This window comes from Akebia trifoliata, chromosome 6, assembly GCF_017979445.1.
Source record: "Akebia trifoliata isolate Shusen 1 chromosome 6, ASM1797944v1, whole genome shotgun sequence".
Classification (NCBI taxonomy): Eukaryota; Viridiplantae; Streptophyta; class Magnoliopsida; order Ranunculales; family Lardizabalaceae; genus Akebia; species Akebia trifoliata.
Genome location: NC_141380.1, coordinates 6032277 through 6052406, shown reverse-complemented (window position 1 = coordinate 6052406; position 20130 = coordinate 6032277). Strand labels below are relative to the sequence as shown.

Here is a 20130-nt window from a genome sequence, read left to right as displayed (position 1 = left end):
GATGATCTCTATGATGGGAAGATCATCCGAAAAAAAAAATCAGTCCAATCTGAAACTTCTAACCCCATTAAAAGTGATTTTGAATGTGGACCGTCGCTTTTTTGCTAATTTTTGTCACTAATTTGTAAATCACTTTTGATGGATTTATAAATTTCTGATTGAGCTGATTTTTTGTGAGGACGATCTTTTCATCATAGTGACCATCCTTGCAAAAAATCAGCTCAATCCAAAACCTGTAATCCTTATTTTGAAAAACCATTGTTTTTTCATATGTTTTTACATATGGCCCTTGAACCGCCCCCTATATATATATATGGGTCAGGTTCAAAGGACAACCATTTCAACACACATATAGACAACGTGTTTTGTCTTATATGGGCAAAAATGTTTGGAATGGACTGATTTTTTGTGAGGATGATCTCTGTGATGAGGAGATCATCCTTGCCAAAAATCAGCTCATTATGAACTTCTAGACCGTCCAATTTTTGTTGAAAAATTATAGACCGTCCAATTTTTGTAAATCAATTTTGATGGGGTTACAAGTTTTGGAATGGGATGATTTTTTGCCAAGATGATCCCCTCATCACAGAGATCATCCTCACAAAAAATCAGTCCATTCCAAACATTTTTGCCCATATAAGACAAAACACGTTGTCTATATGTGTGTTGAAATGGTTGTCCTTTGAACCTGACCCTATATATATATATAGAGGGTCCGTTCAGCAACAAACATTTTGACAAACATTTAGGCAAAACATTTTTCAAAACATAGGTTAGAGGTTTTGGAATGGGCTGAATTTTGGTGAGAATGATCTCTACGGTGAGAAGATCATCCTCACCAAACTTCAGCCCATTCCAAAACTTTTAGCCCCAGTTTACAGGTTGAAAAATCGTGGACCGTCCATTTTTGTAAATCATTTTTGATGGGGTTAGAAGTTTTGGAATGGGCTGATTTTTGGTGATGATGATCTCCTCATCATATAGATCATCCTCACCAAAAATCAGCCCATTCCAAAACCTCTAACCCATGTTTTGAAAAATGTTTTGCCAAAATGTTTGTTGCTGAACATTTCCCATATATATATATATATATATATATATGGGTCAGGTTCAAGGGCCATATGAGAAAACATATGTAAAAACAATGTAACATTAATAAAATTTTAAAATATGGGTTAGAAATTTCGGATTGAGCTGATTTTTTGTGAGGATGATCTCTATGATGGGAAGATCATCCGAAAAAAAAAATCAGTCCAATCTGAAACTTCTAACCCCATTAAAAGTGATTTTGAATGTGGACCGTCGCTTTTTTGCTAATTTTTGTCACTAATTTGTAAATCACTTTTGATGGATTTATAAATTTCTGATTGAGCTGATTTTTTGTGAGGACGATCTTTTCATCATAGTGACCATCCTTGCAAAAAATCAGCTCAATCCAAAACCTGTAATCCTTATTTTGAAAAACCATTGTTTTTTCATATGTTTTTACATATGGCCCTTGAACCGCCCCCTATATATATATATGGGTCAGGTTCAAAGGACAACCATTTCAACACACATATAGACAACGTGTTTTGTCTTATATGGGCAAAAATGTTTGGAATGGACTGATTTTTTGTGAGGATGATCTCTGTGATGAGGAGATCATCCTTGCCAAAAATCAGCTCATTATGAACTTCTAGACCGTCCAATTTTTGTTGAAAAATTATAGACCGTCCAATTTTTGTAAATCAATTTTGATGGGGTTACAAGTTTTGGAATGGGATGATTTTTTGCCAAGATGATCCCCTCATCACAGAGATCATCCTCACAAAAAATCAGTCCATTCCAAACATTTTTGCCCATATAAGACAAAACACGTTGTCTATATGTGTGTTGAAATGGTTGTCCTTTGAACCTGACCCTATATATATATATAGAGGGTCCGTTCAGCAACAAACATTTTGACAAACATTTAGGCAAAACATTTTTCAAAACATGGGTTAGAGATTTTGGAATGGGCTGATTTTTGGTGAGGATGATCTCTACGGTGAGGAGATCATCCTCACCAAAAATCAGCCCATTCCAAAAGTTCTAGCCCCAGTTTACAAGTTGAAAAATCGTGGACCGTTCATTTCTTGTAAACCATTTTTGATGGGGTTAAAAGTTTTGGAATGGGCTGATTTTTGGTGATGATGATCTCCTCATCATATAGATCATCCTCACCAAAAATCAGCCCATTCCAAAACCTCTAACCCATGTTTTGAAAAATGTTTTGCCAAAATGTTTGTTGCTGAACATTTCCCATATATATATATATATATATATATATGGGTCAGGTTCAAGGGCCATATGAGAAAACATATGTAAAAACAATGTAACATTAATAAAATTTTAAAATATGGGTTAGAAATTTCGGATTGAGCTGATTTTTTGTGAGGATGATCTCTATGATGGGAAGATCATCCGAAAAAAAAAATCAGTCCAATCTGAAACTTCTAACCCCATTAAAAGTGATTTTGAATGTGGACCGTCGCTTTTTTGCTAATTTTTGTCACTAATTTGTAAATCACTTTTGATGGATTTATAAATTTCTGATTGAGCTGATTTTTTGTGAGGACGATCTTTTCATCATAGTGACCATCCTTGCAAAAAATCAGCTCAATCCAAAACCTGTAATCCTTATTTTGAAAAACCATTGTTTTTTCATATGTTTTTACATATGGCCCTTGAACCGCCCCCTATATATATATATATGGGTCAGGTTCAAAGGACAACCATTTCAACACACATATAGACAACGTGTTTTGTCTTATATGGGCAAAAATGTTTGGAATGGACTGATTTTTTGTGAGGATGATCTCTGTGATGAGGAGATCATCCTTGCCAAAAATCAGCTCATTATGAAACTTCTAGACCGTCCAATTTTTGTTGAAAAATTATAGACCGTCCAATTTTTGTAAATCAATTTTGATGGGGTTACAAGTTTTGGAATGGGATGATTTTTTGCCAAGATGATCCCCTCATCACAGAGATCATCCTCACAAAAAATCAGTCCATTCCAAACATTTTTGCCCATATAAGACAAAACACGTTGTCTATATGTGTGTTGAAATGGTTGTCCTTTGAACCTGACCCTATATATATATATAGAGGGTCCGTTCAGCAACAAACATTTTGACAAACATTTAGGCAAAACATTTTTCAAAACATGGGTTAGAGATTTTGGAATGGGCTGATTTTTGGTGAGGATGATCTCTACGGTGAGGAGATCATCCTCACCAAAAATCAGCCCATTCCAAAAGTTCTAGCCCCAGTTTACAAGTTGAAAAATCGTGGACCGTTCATTTCTTGTAAACCATTTTTGATGGGGTTAAAAGTTTTGGAATGGGCTGATTTTTGGTGACGATGATCTCCTCACCGTGGAGATCATCCTCACCAAAAATCAGCCCATTCCAAAACTTCTAACCCATGTTTTGAAAAATGTTTTGCCAAAATGTTTGTTGCTGAACATTTCCCATATATATATATAGTTATATATATATGGGGGCGGTTCAAGGGCCATCTGAGAAACCGTCTAAGAAAACTTTCGTTTTTCAAAATAAGGGTTAGAGGTTTTGGATTGAGCTGATTTTTTGCAAGGATGGTCACTATGATGAGAAGATCATCCTCACAAAAAATCAGCTCAATCAGAAACTTGTAAATCCATCAAAAGTGATTTACAAATTAGTGATAAAAAGTGGTAAAAAATCGACGGTCCACATTCTAAATCACTTTTAACGGGGTTAGAAGTTTCAGATTGAGCTGATTTTTTTTTGGATGATCTTCCCATCATAGAGATCATCCTCACAAAAAATCAGCTCAATCCAAAATTTCTAACCCATATTTTAAAATTTTATTTACCGTCGAAAGTTTTCTTAGACGGTTTCTCAGACGGCCCTTGAACCTGACCCTATATATATATATATATATATATATGAACAGCGTTCCTAAGACTCATATTGGGACTCACATTGCGACACACCGTTTTGTCTTATATGGGCAAAAATATTTGGAATGGGCTGATTTTTTGTGAGGATGATCTCTATGGTGAGGAGATCATCCTTGCCAAAAATCAGCTCATTATGAAACTTCTAGACCGTCCAATTTTTGTTGAAAAATTATAGACCGTCCAATTTTTGTAAATCAATTTTGATGGGGTTAGAAGTTTTGGAATGGGATGATTTTTTGCCAGGATGATCCCCTCATCACAGAGATCATCCTCACAAAAAATCAGCTCATTCCAAACATTTTTGCCCATATAAGACAAAACGGTGTGTCGCAATGTGAGTCTCAATATGAGTCTTAGGAACGTGACCCTATATATATATATATATATATATATATATATATAAATTTTATGAAAATATTTATTATTATAAAAGGAGAAGTAGAAGTGGTTCAACACCAAAATTTGAGTGGTCATAAGTACCTTCACTTTTATATTTAAATTTAATATAGTCAGGATCATTTTTGTAAAAAAAATTCAAAAAATTGCAATCCATGATCTATAATCGTAGACTCTCAATGCATGCCATGTCAAGCCTAATAATGGTATTTTTATAAATTGGGGATGCATTCAATACATGCAGACTCATGTGATTACACATTATGCGAGCAATGTGAGCAAAAAAATTTCATATAATCACGTTATGTTTAGTTTTAAAAGTTACAAAAGTATCTTTTTTTGCTATGTAATATTCAAGAACCCTTTAATCAACATTTTAAAATACAAATAAGCCCTTTTGATACATGTGCGTCTGCAATAATACTATAATATAATGAGATCAGGCTCTGTCTAACAAGATCACCTATTTATATGAACTTGCAAGTCCATGTGACACCCAAATGTAGGGGCGTCAATGGGTTGGGTATGTGTCTGTTCCATGTATACTTAAAATCGGACTCAAACTTAAACATCAATTTTGATTCCGATCGATTTTAATTTCGGGTATGAGACCTTTGGAATCAAGACCGACCCAACAAATACCTAATACCCATTGGGTACCTATCGAGTACCCAATAAGATTAAAAAAATTAATCTGACTTAATTATTAAGGGTTGTTTTGCTCAAATGGATTACCGCATTAAGAATCCAACATGACAACCCTCTAGCTTTCATCATCCCCCCCCCCCCCCCCGGTGCGGAAAAAAAAAAATCAAAAAACATTTCTTTTTAGGCCTGATCCAAGGTTTTGAGAATTGATGGCTATTAAACTTCCACTTGACTTTTTAAAAATTCAATAGTGAAAAATATATATTTTTAAATTGGTTTTTTCTAAGTTCATAGAATTTTCATTTTTTTTATGTCACAAGGTGAGCCCAAAGACTCTTATTAAAGGTGAAATTCTTACTTATTAGATTAGTCAAATCTTCTATTTGTTTGTACCATTCGTACTTTAAATGACATATTTTAATCTTTAAAATGATTAAAGATGAGAATAATCAAACTTATTAGCTTGTGAATGTAGTTTTGTTATTCTTTAAAGTTGAAATTTGATAAGGAGAGAAGGGAATATGAAAAAGTTGAGACTTGGGATTTAAGTTGCTTGTTTAAGAAGATACTGAATATTGAAATATCTCTACAGAATTAGTAATTACTATTAATTGATTATATTACTAAATAACCAATATAAAGACCTTCTTAAATAATAATTAAAAAAAAATTAAAAAACTATGTGCCCATTTACCCAATGGATATCCAATTCTTAATGGATTCTTAAAATGACTATCTATAACCGATCCAAAAATTAATCGGGTCTATTATAGTGAACCCAAAACCAATTCATCGGTGTTGGATACATCGGGTTATTGGGCACCCGTTGACACCTCTACCCAAATACATGAGGGGGTGTCACATAAATGCAAAGCACAAAATTTTAAGAAAGAAAATTGCATTTTCATTATTATTATTAAGTATTATAAAATTGGGATGTTAGTGGTTGCCCCTTTTTTAAATCTTTGACTTGTTAAAAAAAAAAAAAGATTTTTTTCTAACACTGAGTCATCCTAGAATGACTGCGTATGACACTACATTTCCCATTGTGCTGATATCGAGGTGTGCACATAATCGTAAATGCTTTCACTTGTATCTGAAGGAAAAGCATTTACGTTTCTGTACTCACCTCAACGTCAACACAATGTAAAGTACAATCACTTCAGTATTTTTCTTTAATTTATTTTAAATCATGAACCCTAAAAAGTTAAAGTGTCATTTGGACCACGTGATCTGACCAAAATGAAGATTTCAGGCTAAGCTCTATATTGGTCTATGTAAATTTTTTCCTAATCTAATTTACATAACTTTCCACAATTTATTGATTGGGGACCTAATCCAAATAATTAATGGCTCTTGTTAACGTCTGCCCTTAGGGCAGACATTAAAGTGCAATAAATACACTTTGAAAATTTGATTTTATATTGAAAATGTCTTTTAAAATAATATTTTTACCAAAATACCCTTGGATTCCAAATTCCAAGGTGTATTTGTTGCCCTTTAAGGGTACACGTTAACAAAAACCCATAATTAATCCAGATCCAAAGTTGTTAGTGGAAATGAATTGGATTTTGGGACTAACCCGATCCATTAGCCGCCTCATGGAAGAGTAACTTGTGAATGTTGCCCACTGCCCACAAAAGGCCAAAGTGTGTGCTTTCTTTCCATCTCAAGAGTTTTCCCCGAAAATTCTCTATCGTGACCGTCGCTCCTAATTAATTACTTTTCTTATGAAGACCTCACCAATGAAGTAAACTATAGTGACTCATCCAGCATTAATTGTTCCTATTGGAGGAAAAGATAAAGGGAAAAGGACGAATCTCTACACTTTCGTTGTGGTGCTTTTAATTTTTGAAAATGAATCCTTGATCGCTTGTTTGCATCTAAGAAAATGTCAAAAAAATCTTGAAAAATATTAATTTCTTAAAAAATAAAAAAGATAATTAAAAAATGATTGTCTAAGGTGTTTGTCCAAGTTTGATTACATGTAAGAAAATGCCAAAAAAAAATCTAGAGAAAATATTTTCTTAAAACATGATCTAAAAATTAGTTGCCTAAAATGTTGGTTGAAGTTTAATTGCATACAAGAAAATATCAAAAAAGGGAATTTTTTTTTTTTGGACTTATTGTGGGTGAAGTTGCAAATCTCGAGGTTTGAGATTTGCAACTCTAGTGGGTATTTGACTCTTCAAATGAGACTAATTCCACAGTCACACACACTACCCTCTTGAAAAGTCCTATGAGCAATAGATTGAGTTGAGGGTCAACCTGACCCAGGAGGGTGGCACCAAGGAATTCATTGCTTCATAAGGTTTCAAACTCTTGACCTACTTTTCTTGCGGAGCGTATGAAGGCTCGTCCCTCCACTAGATTAACCCCTTAAAGTTATATCAAAAAAGGGAGTTGCAAATTTTGAGGATTGAGACTTGCAACTCTAGAGGGTATCTGACTCTTCAAGTGAGACTAATTCCATAGTCACACACACACCACCCTTTTGAAAAGTCCTTCATGCAACTGGTTAGTTAAGGGTCAACCTGGCCCTAAGGAATTCATTGCTTCATGAGATTTCCAACTCTCGACCTACTTTTCCTAGGGAGCTTGTCAAGGTTAGGCCATTCACTAGGTCAACCCCTTGGGGGAAAAGGGAGTTGATTGATAGCCTTAGGGCTTATAAGATAATTGTGAGATGATAAAATTAGGATTTTACATTTTTAATAAGAAAATCTTTTCCAAAATGGTGGGGTGGGGTGGGGAGAGAGTTCTTCCCTTCTAATATAGGTAAATTATTTTTTCAAGAAAATAAAATTTTCCTTATGAATTATACATCATTCAATTACAAATCGTATTTTCCTTGGAAAAGTAGTTTTCCCTAGAATCAAACAGACCCTTGAGTGTTCTCAAGGTAAGATATCTCTTGCTAGATTTAGAGAGACACGTAGGAGGGAAAAAGCAATTACGCGTGGCATGACTTGATTGGTGTGGGTGAGACAATAAGAACAAATATGATTGACAATGCTTCTTTTAACATCATGTGGGATCCAATCAAGTATATTCCCTTTCCATCGAAAAATTATAAATCGACTTTAAAACCCTCTATTGGGACGTTGTGTTTATTATAAATTATACAAGGACCCAGTGAGGAAAAATGTTTGTTTTTTTGTTTTTGTACAATTTTGGGAACGAATCTAGACTGGCTTTTAGGGTCCCCAGTTCCCACTTCCCATAGACACCATATGGGTTGGGATGGATATAATTTTTTTTTTTTTTTCATGGATCTTCATGTTGGGTTTTATTTTTCAATCAAACCCAATCATAGATTATGGTCAATAATAAATAAATCAACCTATCTTCCAAGAATGAATAATTATTCTTAATTTTTTTCTTTTTCTTTTTTGATAATCGGGTATCTCTATAGAAAGTCGATCGAGCTTGTATCTGGACTTTGCCCAGTCCATAGACCATGGTCTTGTCCAAGGACTAGTCTCGAGGCACGTGCAACACCTGCACATCACACGCACTAGGCATGTGAGAGCGCGCAGTAGCCCTAAGGAATTAAATCTTTTACTTGATATTCAACTCACAACTTACGGGTATTAACCGATTATTGATCCGAAATTGGTATTGAGCCAACCCCTAGGGCTTGATCTGCTGTCTATTTTTTGTACACAACAAACGGGGCTCGTATATGGTCTTTGCTTAGTCCATAGACCATGGTCTTGTCCAAGGACTAGTCCTGGAGCACTTGCACCGCCCGCACATCACATGCACCAATTAAGTGAGGGTGTACCCTCGCGAGTGGTCTCTAAGGAATTAATGTTTATACTGGGTATCAAACTCATGACCTATATGCATTAATTGCTTATTGGTCTGAAATTGCCACTGAGCCATCCTCTTAGGGTTATTATTCTTAATCTTGCCAGAAGGTGAATCTTAACGAATAAACATCCAATCCTGAAAACAAAACAAACACACAAATAATTGAGAGAGCACTACTCCAATCCTTACGCACACACCAAATCGACAGGCAAAATTTGAAACAGACAAACAATTTAGTAGTGCGGGAGGGAGGGGATCGATTACCCTCTATATATAACTAGAGTTACATTCTATTGTGGAAAATAGAGTTTTGATACGACCCATACTTTTAATGAAACACCACAATCAATATTAGTAATTAGAATCTCTATTAATTTGCCAAACAAAAAATTTCAATCACACCCTCGATATATTTAAGCATTTTTCCAACCCAAATTAGAATAAGTATATAAATGGGACCATAGAGAGTGTTTTCAATTTATATTAAAATAATAATTTTTTATTTGTAGAAGCCCCACCACAATCGCAAGTTAGGTTTGTTTATGTGATTTTTGACCAATGGGCCAAATCTCTTTATGGTTGGTCTTCTATTCTTTTTAATTTAGTTACGAGCCGTCGTCGTCGTCGTCTTCTTCTTCTTCTACAATTACATGACGGCTATTAGGACTTTATGAGTTATAAAAGAAGTTAAATTTTGGACCCAACTTGGGTGCCTCCAATCCAAACCACAGGACTTTTGGCCAAGCTTGGAGCTTTTTTCAAAGCTCTGATTGGGATTGGGCAGGAATGTTCAAGTCTGACTAAAATTCAAGATGACTTTGTATAAGACTTCAGGTATCCCGATCTTAAATTTTAGAATAATGCTGAAATGACCTCAGGCTAGAACCTCATATCGCACTTCTTGACATGAAAATGTATAGGAACCTTAGATGCTTTCATCGAGATACAAGTAAAAAAGAATCTACGGTTCTTATCAACTTTCACATCGAGGAGTGCAATATGAGATTCCAACTTGAGGTCACTCCAGCACAACTGTAAAATTTATTAGAGTAGGGCTAACCTTGACTAATATAATAAGGAAATTTTTTTTTACTAAGGCTCATCTACCTTCAAAACAAAATCTTGAATTTTGTTTTGACAATTGACGAGTCTTGGTAAGGCATTTTTTTTTCCTTACTAAGTTAGTCAAGAAAGTATTTTAATTTCATTAATATATAAATCTTCATTCATTCTCCTCTTTCCATCCATTATTTTTGTTACTCAACTCCAAGTTCATCCTTCCAACGTATAAGGACTTTTAAGATATTTTCATTAAAGATGAAGGTGATTATCATCTATCTTATAAAAAAAATTTACTTCCATTCTCTTCATATAAACAAATCAATACAAAATATGTTATTAATGTGCAATGATATTTTTGAATATTATAAAACATCAAAAGATATACTCATAACAATGTCATTATACAATTAATATAGAACCCCTTACTTTTTAGGGTGTTTTAGAAACACCCCCATGTAAAAATCTTGGAGTCGTGCTGAAATGACACAAAGGTGACAAAAATGATGTGGTGCCGCACACATTACCGTAGATGCTTCCCTCAAGATACGAGTAAAAAAGCATCTACGATCATGTGCGCACCATAACATCATTTGTGTCACCTTTTGTGTCTTCGTTTGTGTCATTCCAGCATTTTCCAAAATCTTGTGTAAATGATTTAAAATCAAAAGTACCATTTTTGATCAATTTTTATCCAAAAAATAAAGTAAAATAATTGAAAACAACTTCTTCATACTTGAATCATTTTCATCATAATGGAGTCTTTGAAACTCTATCAAAATGTCGAAAATTCAATTATTTTTATTTTTATTATGAAAATGATGAGTCTGAATGGTTAGGGTAATTTCGACATTTCAATCGTGAGAAATATTTAGAATGGGGTTAAGGATTGGTTAGAAAAGATGGATTTACTAAATGAATTATTTAGATAACCCTCAAAAATCAAACATTAAATGAAAAAATAGAAAATAGTGCCAAAGACCATTACAATGACAATGACAAGGATAATGATAATGACCAATGACACCATCACTAAAGGGTCTTAGGGTTTCTATTAAAATATTTTTAACTTATCCTTTTTCACAAGGTTCTTGGTGGAGTTTTGGTTTGGGTTTGGGATTGGGCCCCAACTTATCCAATCATCATAGTTGTATCGAATACGTTACTCATTATAGGTTCTTAATTGTTCTGATTTTGTCACTAAAATATATGGGCTCATAATAAGTTAAATAATTAGGAATACAATTGAGAAATCGATTAAATTGGGTATTTAATATGGTAATATTTATACTTTTGTAAACATTAATAATAAAATTAAAAATAAAAAAAAAATTACCACGTGGCATACACTATCGATGATGGAACTTTTCTCCAAACAACAAAGTGACACGTGTGCAAACAAGATCACAAGACGAAGCGATGAGGTGGTTCATCAAGTAAATAACTGCCACGTATGAAAACACTGCTTCAGCAGGAAGGAGAATCTGGACTGGCAACCCACGTATTAGAAAAAACCATTACGATAGATATTTCGCGGTAGTTTCTCTAGTGGTTTCGATGATTAATTAGCTTAGTCGCTTTCGTTTAGGTTTAGAATTTGGAAAATACTGGAATGACGTAGGGTATTTACTGCAATTCTCACAAGTCTTACGTGGTATGTGCACATAACCATAGATGTTTTTTCTCGCGATACGAGTAAAAACCATCTACGGTTATGTATGCAGCTCCACGTCAGAATTGTGACAATCACAGTAAAGCCTGTGTCACCCCAGCACGACTCGAACTTGGGAGAGAGGATCGACCTTTTTAAGCGTTCGAAGCATTCTTCATTTTTACAAAAAGAGACGCAAAGAGAGAGAGAGAGAGAATCTCCAAACTCTCCAAGCAAATAGTACGATCTGCAAATCTGGTGGATCGAAACCCTAAAATCATAACAACTCTTGATCTTCTTCTGAAGGTTCTGCGAAACCATACAAATCATCAGGTCGTCTTCTTCAACTCTGTAGATCTGTTGTCTTTTTAGGTGATTTGTCGGTTTCTTGGAAGTTGAAATTATTTCTGAAATCTAGAAATTTCAGCTCGTTTCTTAGTTAGGATTTTCATATCTGCGTTTTAAGAACAGTGATTATGAGATTGTTCTGTTGAAATCGATCGATTCCTGGCAAAATCCACGTAAAAAATCGTATTTTTTTCGTTATTTATTGTCTAATTATTGTTCTCGAGTTCTATTTTGCGAATCTCGATGGGAAAAGGAGGGGAAGATTATGGGAAACGCAGTGGTAGTGGATCGAAACCCGCAGATCCCAAAATCTTTCCTGGTTGGGCGAAAGATGTTGAAGATTGTACGAAGGAGTATGGAGTAGACAGAAATTTAGGTTTAACATCTCAAGAAGTTGAGGAAAGACGCAAGATTTACGGTTGGAATGAGTTGGAGAAGCACGATGGCCCATCAATTTGGAGTTTAATTCTCGAACAATTTAATGACACTCTAGTGCGGATTCTACTTGTAGCAGCCGTAATTTCGTTTGTCCTCGCTTGGTACGATGGCGACGAAGGAGGTGAGATGGAAATTACCGCATTTGTGGAGCCTCTAGTGATTTTCCTGATCTTGATTGTGAACGCCATTGTTGGGGTTTGGCAAGAAAATAACGCTGAGAAGGCCTTAGAAGCCTTGAAGGAAATCCAATCGGAACATGCAACCGTGATACGGGATGGGAAACGGATTCCCAATTTGCTCGCGAAGGAATTGGTTCCGGGTGATATTGCCGAGCTCAGGGTTGGGGATAAGGTCCCGGCCGATATGCGGGTTTTGAGTCTGATAAGTTCCACTGTTAGGGTCGAACAGTGTTCGTTGACTGGAGAGAGTGAAGCGGTTAACAAGACCAACAAAGTAGTACCCGTCGACACAGACATTCAAGGGAAGAAATGTATGGTTTTTGCGGGGACTACAGTCGTGAATGGTAACTGTATCTGCTTGGTTACTCAAACGGGTATGGAGACAGAGATCGGTAAAGTGCATTCTCAGATTCACGAAGCTTCGCAGAGTGAAGAAGATACCCCTTTGAAGAAAAAGTTGAATGAATTTGGAGAGGCTCTTACGGCCATAATTGGAGTGATTTGTGCTTTGGTTTGGCTCATCAATGTGAAGTACTTCCTTACTTGGGAATATGTTGATGGATGGCCAAAGAATTTTAAGTTCTCTTTCGAGAAATGCACATACTACTTTGAGATTGCGGTGGCATTGGCGGTGGCTGCAATTCCGGAAGGTTTACCAGCGGTGATCACGACTTGCTTGGCGCTTGGTACACGTAAGATGGCTCAAAAGAATGCTCTTGTACGGAAGTTGCCAAGTGTCGAGACTTTGGGTTGTACAACGGTGATTTGTTCTGATAAGACAGGTACACTGACTACCAACCAGATGGCCGTGGCAAAACTTGTGGCAATGGGGTCTCGTAGAGATACAATCCGGAACTTCAAAGTGGATGGGACCACCTATAATCCTTCTGATGGGAAGATACTTGATTGGCCGACTGGTCATATGGATGTAAATCTTCAAACCATCGCAAAGATTGCCGCTGTGTGCAATGATGCAGGTGTTTCACAATCAGGGCATCATTATGTTGCTAATGGAATGCCTACTGAGGCTGCGCTGAAGGTAAAACCTTTAATGTTATTTTGTTTATTGTAGTCAGATATTTGATGTGTAGAAATACAATCTCTTGACAAAACCCAAGAATGAGAAACAGATAAAAACAAAATGCAATTAGTTTTTCCCAATCTTTGGTTTGGTGGTTTCCAGGGTTAAAGGAGGAGACAGTGTAAGCTTCTGGTGCAGAATTTGATAGTATATGATTATTTTCAAGAGAGTCAAACTTTGAAGTGGCCTGGCCGCTTCAGTTTTGGAGGAGCCCTCCTCGTAACATGACACGTAGCTTTTTGTGTTTATTTCACGACCCTACTTTGTTGTTAATATTTGGGATACCTACTTCGAGACACCACATGTAATTTAAAGGAGAGGGTTCTCCCGAAATTTTGAAGTAGGATGGGTGCTTCAACGTTTTTTTTTTTCCTTTTCAAGAATACTAAGAGGATAATACCCAAGAAAAAGCCTTCTAATCAATGTTTTTGATCCCTTGTCTTATGTATTATTTAACTGCCCAACAGATTGTTGCAAGATATGCTTGCACACTTGTTTGTTCTTGGAAGAATTTTTTTTTTTTGATGGGCTAGCTGAATATTATTAACAGAGAAGAATTTTTTTTTTGTGTGCGATATCAAATTTTTTTTTTTTTGCACATGTGTTTGTTCTTGGAAGATTATGGAAGTAGGCTGCTGTTTATTGTTTCTTTTATGAATGTAGTTTGGCTGGGAAAGCAAGTTAATGTGGTTGAAGTACCTCTCTGATGTTAGTTCTCTCTCTTTCAGGTTTTAGTTGAGAAAATGGGGCTTCCTGATGGCATTGATCGTTCAACTACTGTTTCTACTAATGTCCTACGTATGTTGAACTCTTTGTACCTTTTTTTTTTTCATTATTCCTACAAGTGTATTCAAATTTTGCCTTTTTTATTATGTTCTGTTATATAAGGTTGTTGTCAATGGTGGAATGCCATTGAACGTCGGATTGCAACTCTCGAGTTTGACCGTGATCGGAAGTCCATGGGAGTTATTGTGAAGACAGAGTCAGGAAGAAACTCGTTACTGGTGAAGGTACTCTCTCTTTCTTGTAATTCTTAGCACGTGGATGAAGTTTGTGATGGATAGGACACTGAAAACACTCGTCACTAGAAATGTTAAGGTATAGGGTATTCTGCCCCATGACTCACACCTGCAATGATGCTCTCATTAGATGATTAGAATTTCCATACTGTTTCGTTACACTTTTCAGCAGTCTCTAACTTTATCGCTTGTTGAGCTCTTTGTGGTTTGGAAAGCCTTCTTTACTTCAATGAAAAATGCTACATTTTGACAGGGGGCAGTAGAGAATCTATTAGAGAGAAGCACCTCTGTTCAGTTGCTTGATGGTTCTGTCGTTAAATTGGATCAAAGTTCAAGAAACCATATTTTACAAGCCCTTCATGAAATGTCCACAACTGCATTACGCTGTTTAGGTTTCGCGTACAAGGAGGAACTTTCCGAATTTGCTACCTATAATGGTGATGAGGATCACCCTGCCCATGAGCTTTTACTCAATCCCGCCAATTATTCAAACATTGAAAGTGGCCTGATTTTTGTTGGCTTGGTTGGGCTTAGGGTGAGTGTGCATAATCTTTGAAATTTTTTCTTGCAACTGTACAATTTTCCGTACCTCTGCTCTTTTGGATTCTCATGGACTAACCATGTTTATCTTAAACTCCAAACCATCACAGGACCCTCCTCGAGAAGAGGTTCACAAAGCAATTGAGGACTGTAGAGCAGCCGGCATCCGTGTTATGGTTATTACTGGAGATAACAAGAACACGGCTGAAGCAATTTGTCGAGAAATAGGTGTATTTGGACCTGAAGACGACATTCGTTCAAAAAGCTTAACAGGGAGAGATTTCATGGACCTTCCTCTTCCCGATCAGAAAATTCATTTAAGGCAAAGTGGTGGGCTTCTCTTCTCTAGGGCTGAACCAAGGCATAAACAAGATATAGTGAGGCTTCTCAAAGAAGATGGTGAGGTGGTTGCAATGACTGGGGATGGGGTGAATGATGCCCCTGCTTTGAAATTGGCCGATATTGGAATTGCAATGGGCATTGCTGGAACTGAGGTATGCCTGCTTTTCTTTCCCTTGTTCTGTGGTGGAATGTTCTCATAGACGTGGCTATTATATATTTAGAGGCATGGTGCAGACTTCCTACTCTCGAGAAAGAAATATGACCAGTCAATGCATGGATTAATATAAATTTTTTACTTGACAAGGGACCATACATTCTGGACTTCTTGAAATTATACAAACTGCAAGTCCTACAATAAGAGGAATTTTCTCCATTCTTAATGGATTTCTTCTATGTGACCGTATAGTTTCTCATCTAAAAATTTGAGAGGAACGACAAAAATGATATGGATATAGTTGGATGTTGAATTGGACTCATTTGCTTACCCTGATATTTTGAATAATACATAGACGATGATGATAATGATGTTGCTCATGTTGTTTCTTATATTTGTTTGTTTTTGTGACTTCACGAGCACTAATAAATGGGTACATATCAGTAAGAAAATATCTCCAGTTAACCTACAATTTGCATGAGATTAAGGCAGGAAAAGCCCAATTGCTGTTTTTTAAGTGCTCTAAAAATAGGTATTTACTTATTTTTTTATTATTATTATTATTATTATTTTTTTTTTTTTGGGGGGGGGGGGGGGGGGAATCAAGTAATGGCATTGCTTAAAGTGTTTTTAGAAATGAATTCTTAAGAAATATTTTTTTTTTAAAGGCTAAATGAGAGCTAAAATAATTATGGGCTTTTGAAAAATTTAAGAGAACAAAAAAGAGCTTAATAAAAAAGCTAGTTCATTTTTCAGAAGAGAAAAAAAAAAAATTAGGAAGCAGTACATGTTTTCTCCTTTACTCTATTTAACAATAATAAAAATTACTTTTCCTTTAAATATGTTATAATACTCATGTCAATTGTTTTTTTTTTTAAAGTTGAACACTTATTTCTAAGTTCATAAACTCACAACAACCTACAAAATAACCACAAGGTACACGTCTTCCTCTTAGTTATTGTTTTGTTTTAAAGTAGTTTGAATGGACATGGAACATGATTGGGTGCTCTAGTGTGTTGTAATATGCATATCCATGCTGCATTGCTATTAAAAGTGTTTTGATGTTTTCTATATAATATGCTTGACATACATAATACATGATTAGCATTCTTAGTCCATCGTTTTCATTTGCCCTTTTCTTGCCAAGGGATTGTAGTCATTCAGTTGTCCTTGGCTGTTGTTTTTTTCGTAGACATCTTTCTAATGTGTCATGTCCTTTCCAGGTTGCCAAGGAAGCCTCTGACATGGTGTTAGCCGATGATAATTTTAGTACAATAGTTGCTGCAATTGGTGAAGGGAGATCTATTTATAACAATATGAAGGCTTTTATCAGGCATTTCTCTTGCTTTTCTTTACTCTATAGCTTGATTTGGTGATGAACTTGTTTTAGCATGTAAATTGGTCTGTTGTCACATTTTTGTTCCTCGTTTATTTTTTCTACCCATTTAATACATGTTGCATGAACATGACTGAAGAAAGTTATGAATGATTGGGCAAAATAATCTAAACCTTGGATTAACAGGATTGCTCAATCTGCCAGATAATGATATGGCTCTTTCATGCATTCAAATGGTAACAGTAAACATACAGATGAATTTCATGGAATTTCAAAAAGGAAAAAAACAACTTCCCTTTCTTCCCATTCACAGTAGCTCAAATGCTCTTTGATTTGTCGTAGAGTATATATCTTTCATATTTCAAGGGGTTTTAGTTTTGCAAACTTCAAGTCAGTTGATGGTGGTTCAAGTGGACTTCCGGCCTTCAAACAGACTACATTCGTTGACTCTTTCTTCCTGGAGATTGGAGTTAACCTTTGTTGGGACCAGGGAGCTGCGACTGGGATTTGGGTGTACTGGTTTTCAAATTATTTTTGTGCTGAAAATATATTTTGGACTTGAGTAAGCTGGCTTACTCATTAGTAATGATTTGTTGAGCACTAAAGTGGTACTGCTTTTTTGGATATATGTATGTCACATCAGTACTTGTTGGCCAGTTAGATTTGTGGCGTGCAATCTTTGAGTTTTTGGCTTAAATGGTATTTGCAGCAGTGGTATAGGAAATGGAGTGAGTTTGGCTTTGTTTCCTTGACGCTAGAAGGTTGTATGTTTTAACATTTATTTTCTTCCTTTCTGCAGTGTAGTTTATGGCCTCTATGGTTTTAGATTCAGTTCTAGGTTTTATCAAGGGAATGGGATTGGTAGAGAAATGGTGTAGGAGGCTTTTCTTTCATTGTTGCCTGTTCAAATCCTTGATTATCTAGTCAGATTTGGTTGGTCTTTTAAGTGATTGAAATGGTCCTTCACAATTTTCTACCTAATCTATGAAGGTCCAACCTTTGTTTCTAAAATGCCAAATCAAAGGTTCTAGTCTCACCTAATCTATCAACCTGTGTTTTCAAATATTAATGCACAGTTCTATTATTTTCAGTTTTATTCTGTATAGATTCACAGGTTGTACTGTTTCTTGCATTGTATGTAATTATTGCTTCTCCACTCCTGCATTGCATTGCGTGCAAGACAAATATCAAAACATTCACAAAGTGTCCTTCAATAACGAACTGATCACTTCTGAGAAAAAGTCAAGTTATCATCCTCTGTGCATATCCTCTCATTTTCTTTTATTGTAACATATTTTTATAGCAGAAAGTGATTATTGTATATTAAGGTCAAAACAGCTGATTTTTTTCCTCGAAATTTTGGAATGCCAAGTGGATTTATCTGTGTTCTAGCTTGGAATTGTAACGAGTAAGGTTTTTATCCCCTTTGGAATTTTGTTTTATATGGGTCCATTTCTCTGTCTTCACATTATTGCAGGTACATGATCTCGTCGAATATTGGTGAGGTCGCCTCTATATTTCTAACAGCAGCTTTAGGTATCCCAGAAGGCCTAATCCCAGTGCAGCTTCTGTGGGTCAATCTCGTTACCGATGGCCCGCCCGCAACAGCTTTGGGATTCAATCCACCAGATAAAGATATAATGAAGAAACCTCCTCGAAGAAGTGATGACTCATTGATCAGCGCTTGGATTTTATTCCGCTATCTGGTACTTAAAGCTGCTTTCTCTCTCAATCAAAATGAAATTCATTTAGATTCCAAAATTATCATTCTAACCTTCATGTTTACAGGTTATTGGACTCTATGTCGGAATAGCAACTGTGGGTGTCTTCATAATATGGTTTACACATAGCTCCTTTTTGGGAATCAACCTTAGCGGAGATGGCCATTCCCTTGTCACCTATTCCCAGCTCTCCAACTGGGGTCAGTGCCCTTCATGGGAGGGCTTCAAAGTCTCTCCTTTCACAGCTGGGGCTCAGGTTTTCTCCTTCGATGACAACCCCTGCGACTACTTCCAGACCGGTGGCAAGGTGAAAGCAATGACGCTCTCCCTTTCTGTCTTAGTCGCCATCGAGATGTTTAACTCCCTCAATGCCTTGTCCGAGGATGGGAGTCTCTTGACAATGCCGCCATGGGTAAATCCATGGCTCCTTGTGGCCATGTCTGTCTCATTCGGCCTTCACTTCTTGATACTCTATGTGCCATTCCTCGCCCAAGTGTTTGGTGTGGTGCCTCTTAGCCTGAATGAATGGCTCTTGGTGTTGGCTGTGGCATTGCCAGTGATCCTGATCGACGAGATACTCAAGTTTGTGGGACGGTGTACGAGTGGCTTGCGTACATCCCGCACGAAGAAATCATCAAAGTCCAAGGCCGAGTGAAATTCAAAAAGAAATAACTGATTGGAGAAGTTAGCCATGACTGCCTCTGATAGTTGAAATGGCAGACATGGTGGTTCTGATGCCAGGTACATTTTCTATTGACTGTTAGTCTGGGTACTTCCCCTAACCCACATTTTTTTATCTACATTGAAGGTTGATTTGAATCTTCTTAAAGAACTAGTTAGATATTTACTTTTTGAGAAAGGATATGGAGCTCAATAGATTGGTATTCATATAATATTATTATTCTTCAGTGCCTGTTTGCATCACCATTTCTGTCAAAAACAAAAAAAAAAAAAAACCTTTGGTATGATTATGCCATGCAAATTATTCCCCCTAGGGTTTGTGAGATGGCGAAGACCACGTCTCAGTTAGCAGAGATCTTGAGTCTGAATCCCCTCCTTGGAGTCACCCTTGGGGACTGCACATGACTAGTGTCGGGTGTTCTAAGAGGCTTGCATATCTATGCCATGTTCTTTTAATGTTTTATTATTTTGTCGAATAAAGAAAGAGAGCTACTATTGTCACACCAACTTTTACTAATTCCACACCAATTTTTATACAAATCACCAAAAAGTTTCAGAGTTGGTGTGGCTTTAGTAGAAATTGGTAGGGCAATAGCAACTCTCCAAAGAAATCTAAAGAAGAAAGCATCCTTAAGTTTAAGCTCAAATGTGGATTCTCATTGGGTTGTGTTTGTCTTGCTTTTAAAAGGTTCTATGTTTTTTTTTTACCCCGAGAAGTGTATGATGGTGGTAAAAGTCTGTTTGATTCGCT

General features: G+C 36.2%; 1 protein-coding gene across 1 annotated transcript; it reads left to right on the top strand.

The window, feature by feature from the left end:
* Window positions 1–11716: 11716 nt before the first annotated feature.
* Window positions 11717–19622, top strand: LOC147399890 (calcium-transporting ATPase 4, endoplasmic reticulum-type-like). Its single transcript, XM_086445455.1, has 8 exons — window positions 11717–13544; window positions 14315–14384; window positions 14475–14596; window positions 14859–15140; window positions 15256–15639; window positions 16865–16974; window positions 18455–18683; window positions 18766–19622. The coding sequence occupies exons 1-8, from the start codon at window positions 12132–12134 to the stop codon at window positions 19351–19353; spliced, it is 3198 nt and encodes a 1065-aa protein (XP_086301581.1). The 5' UTR covers window positions 11717–12131; the 3' UTR covers window positions 19354–19622.
* Window positions 19623–20130: the final 508 nt, after the last annotated feature.

What these genes read in the sequence shown, in the direction of transcription:
- LOC147399890 (XM_086445455.1), top strand. Translation starts at nt 12,132, where the DNA reads ATGGGAAAAGGAGGGGAAGATTATGGGAAACGCAGTGGTAGTGGATCG. An exon ending in CTACTGAGGCTGCGCTGAAG is followed by an intron (nt 13,545 to 14,314) that starts GTAAAACCTTTA and finishes TCTCTCTTTCAG; the next exon opens with GTTTTAGTTGAGAAAATGGG. An exon ending in TGTTTCTACTAATGTCCTAC is followed by an intron (nt 14,385 to 14,474) that starts GTATGTTGAACT and finishes CTGTTATATAAG; the next exon opens with GTTGTTGTCAATGGTGGAAT.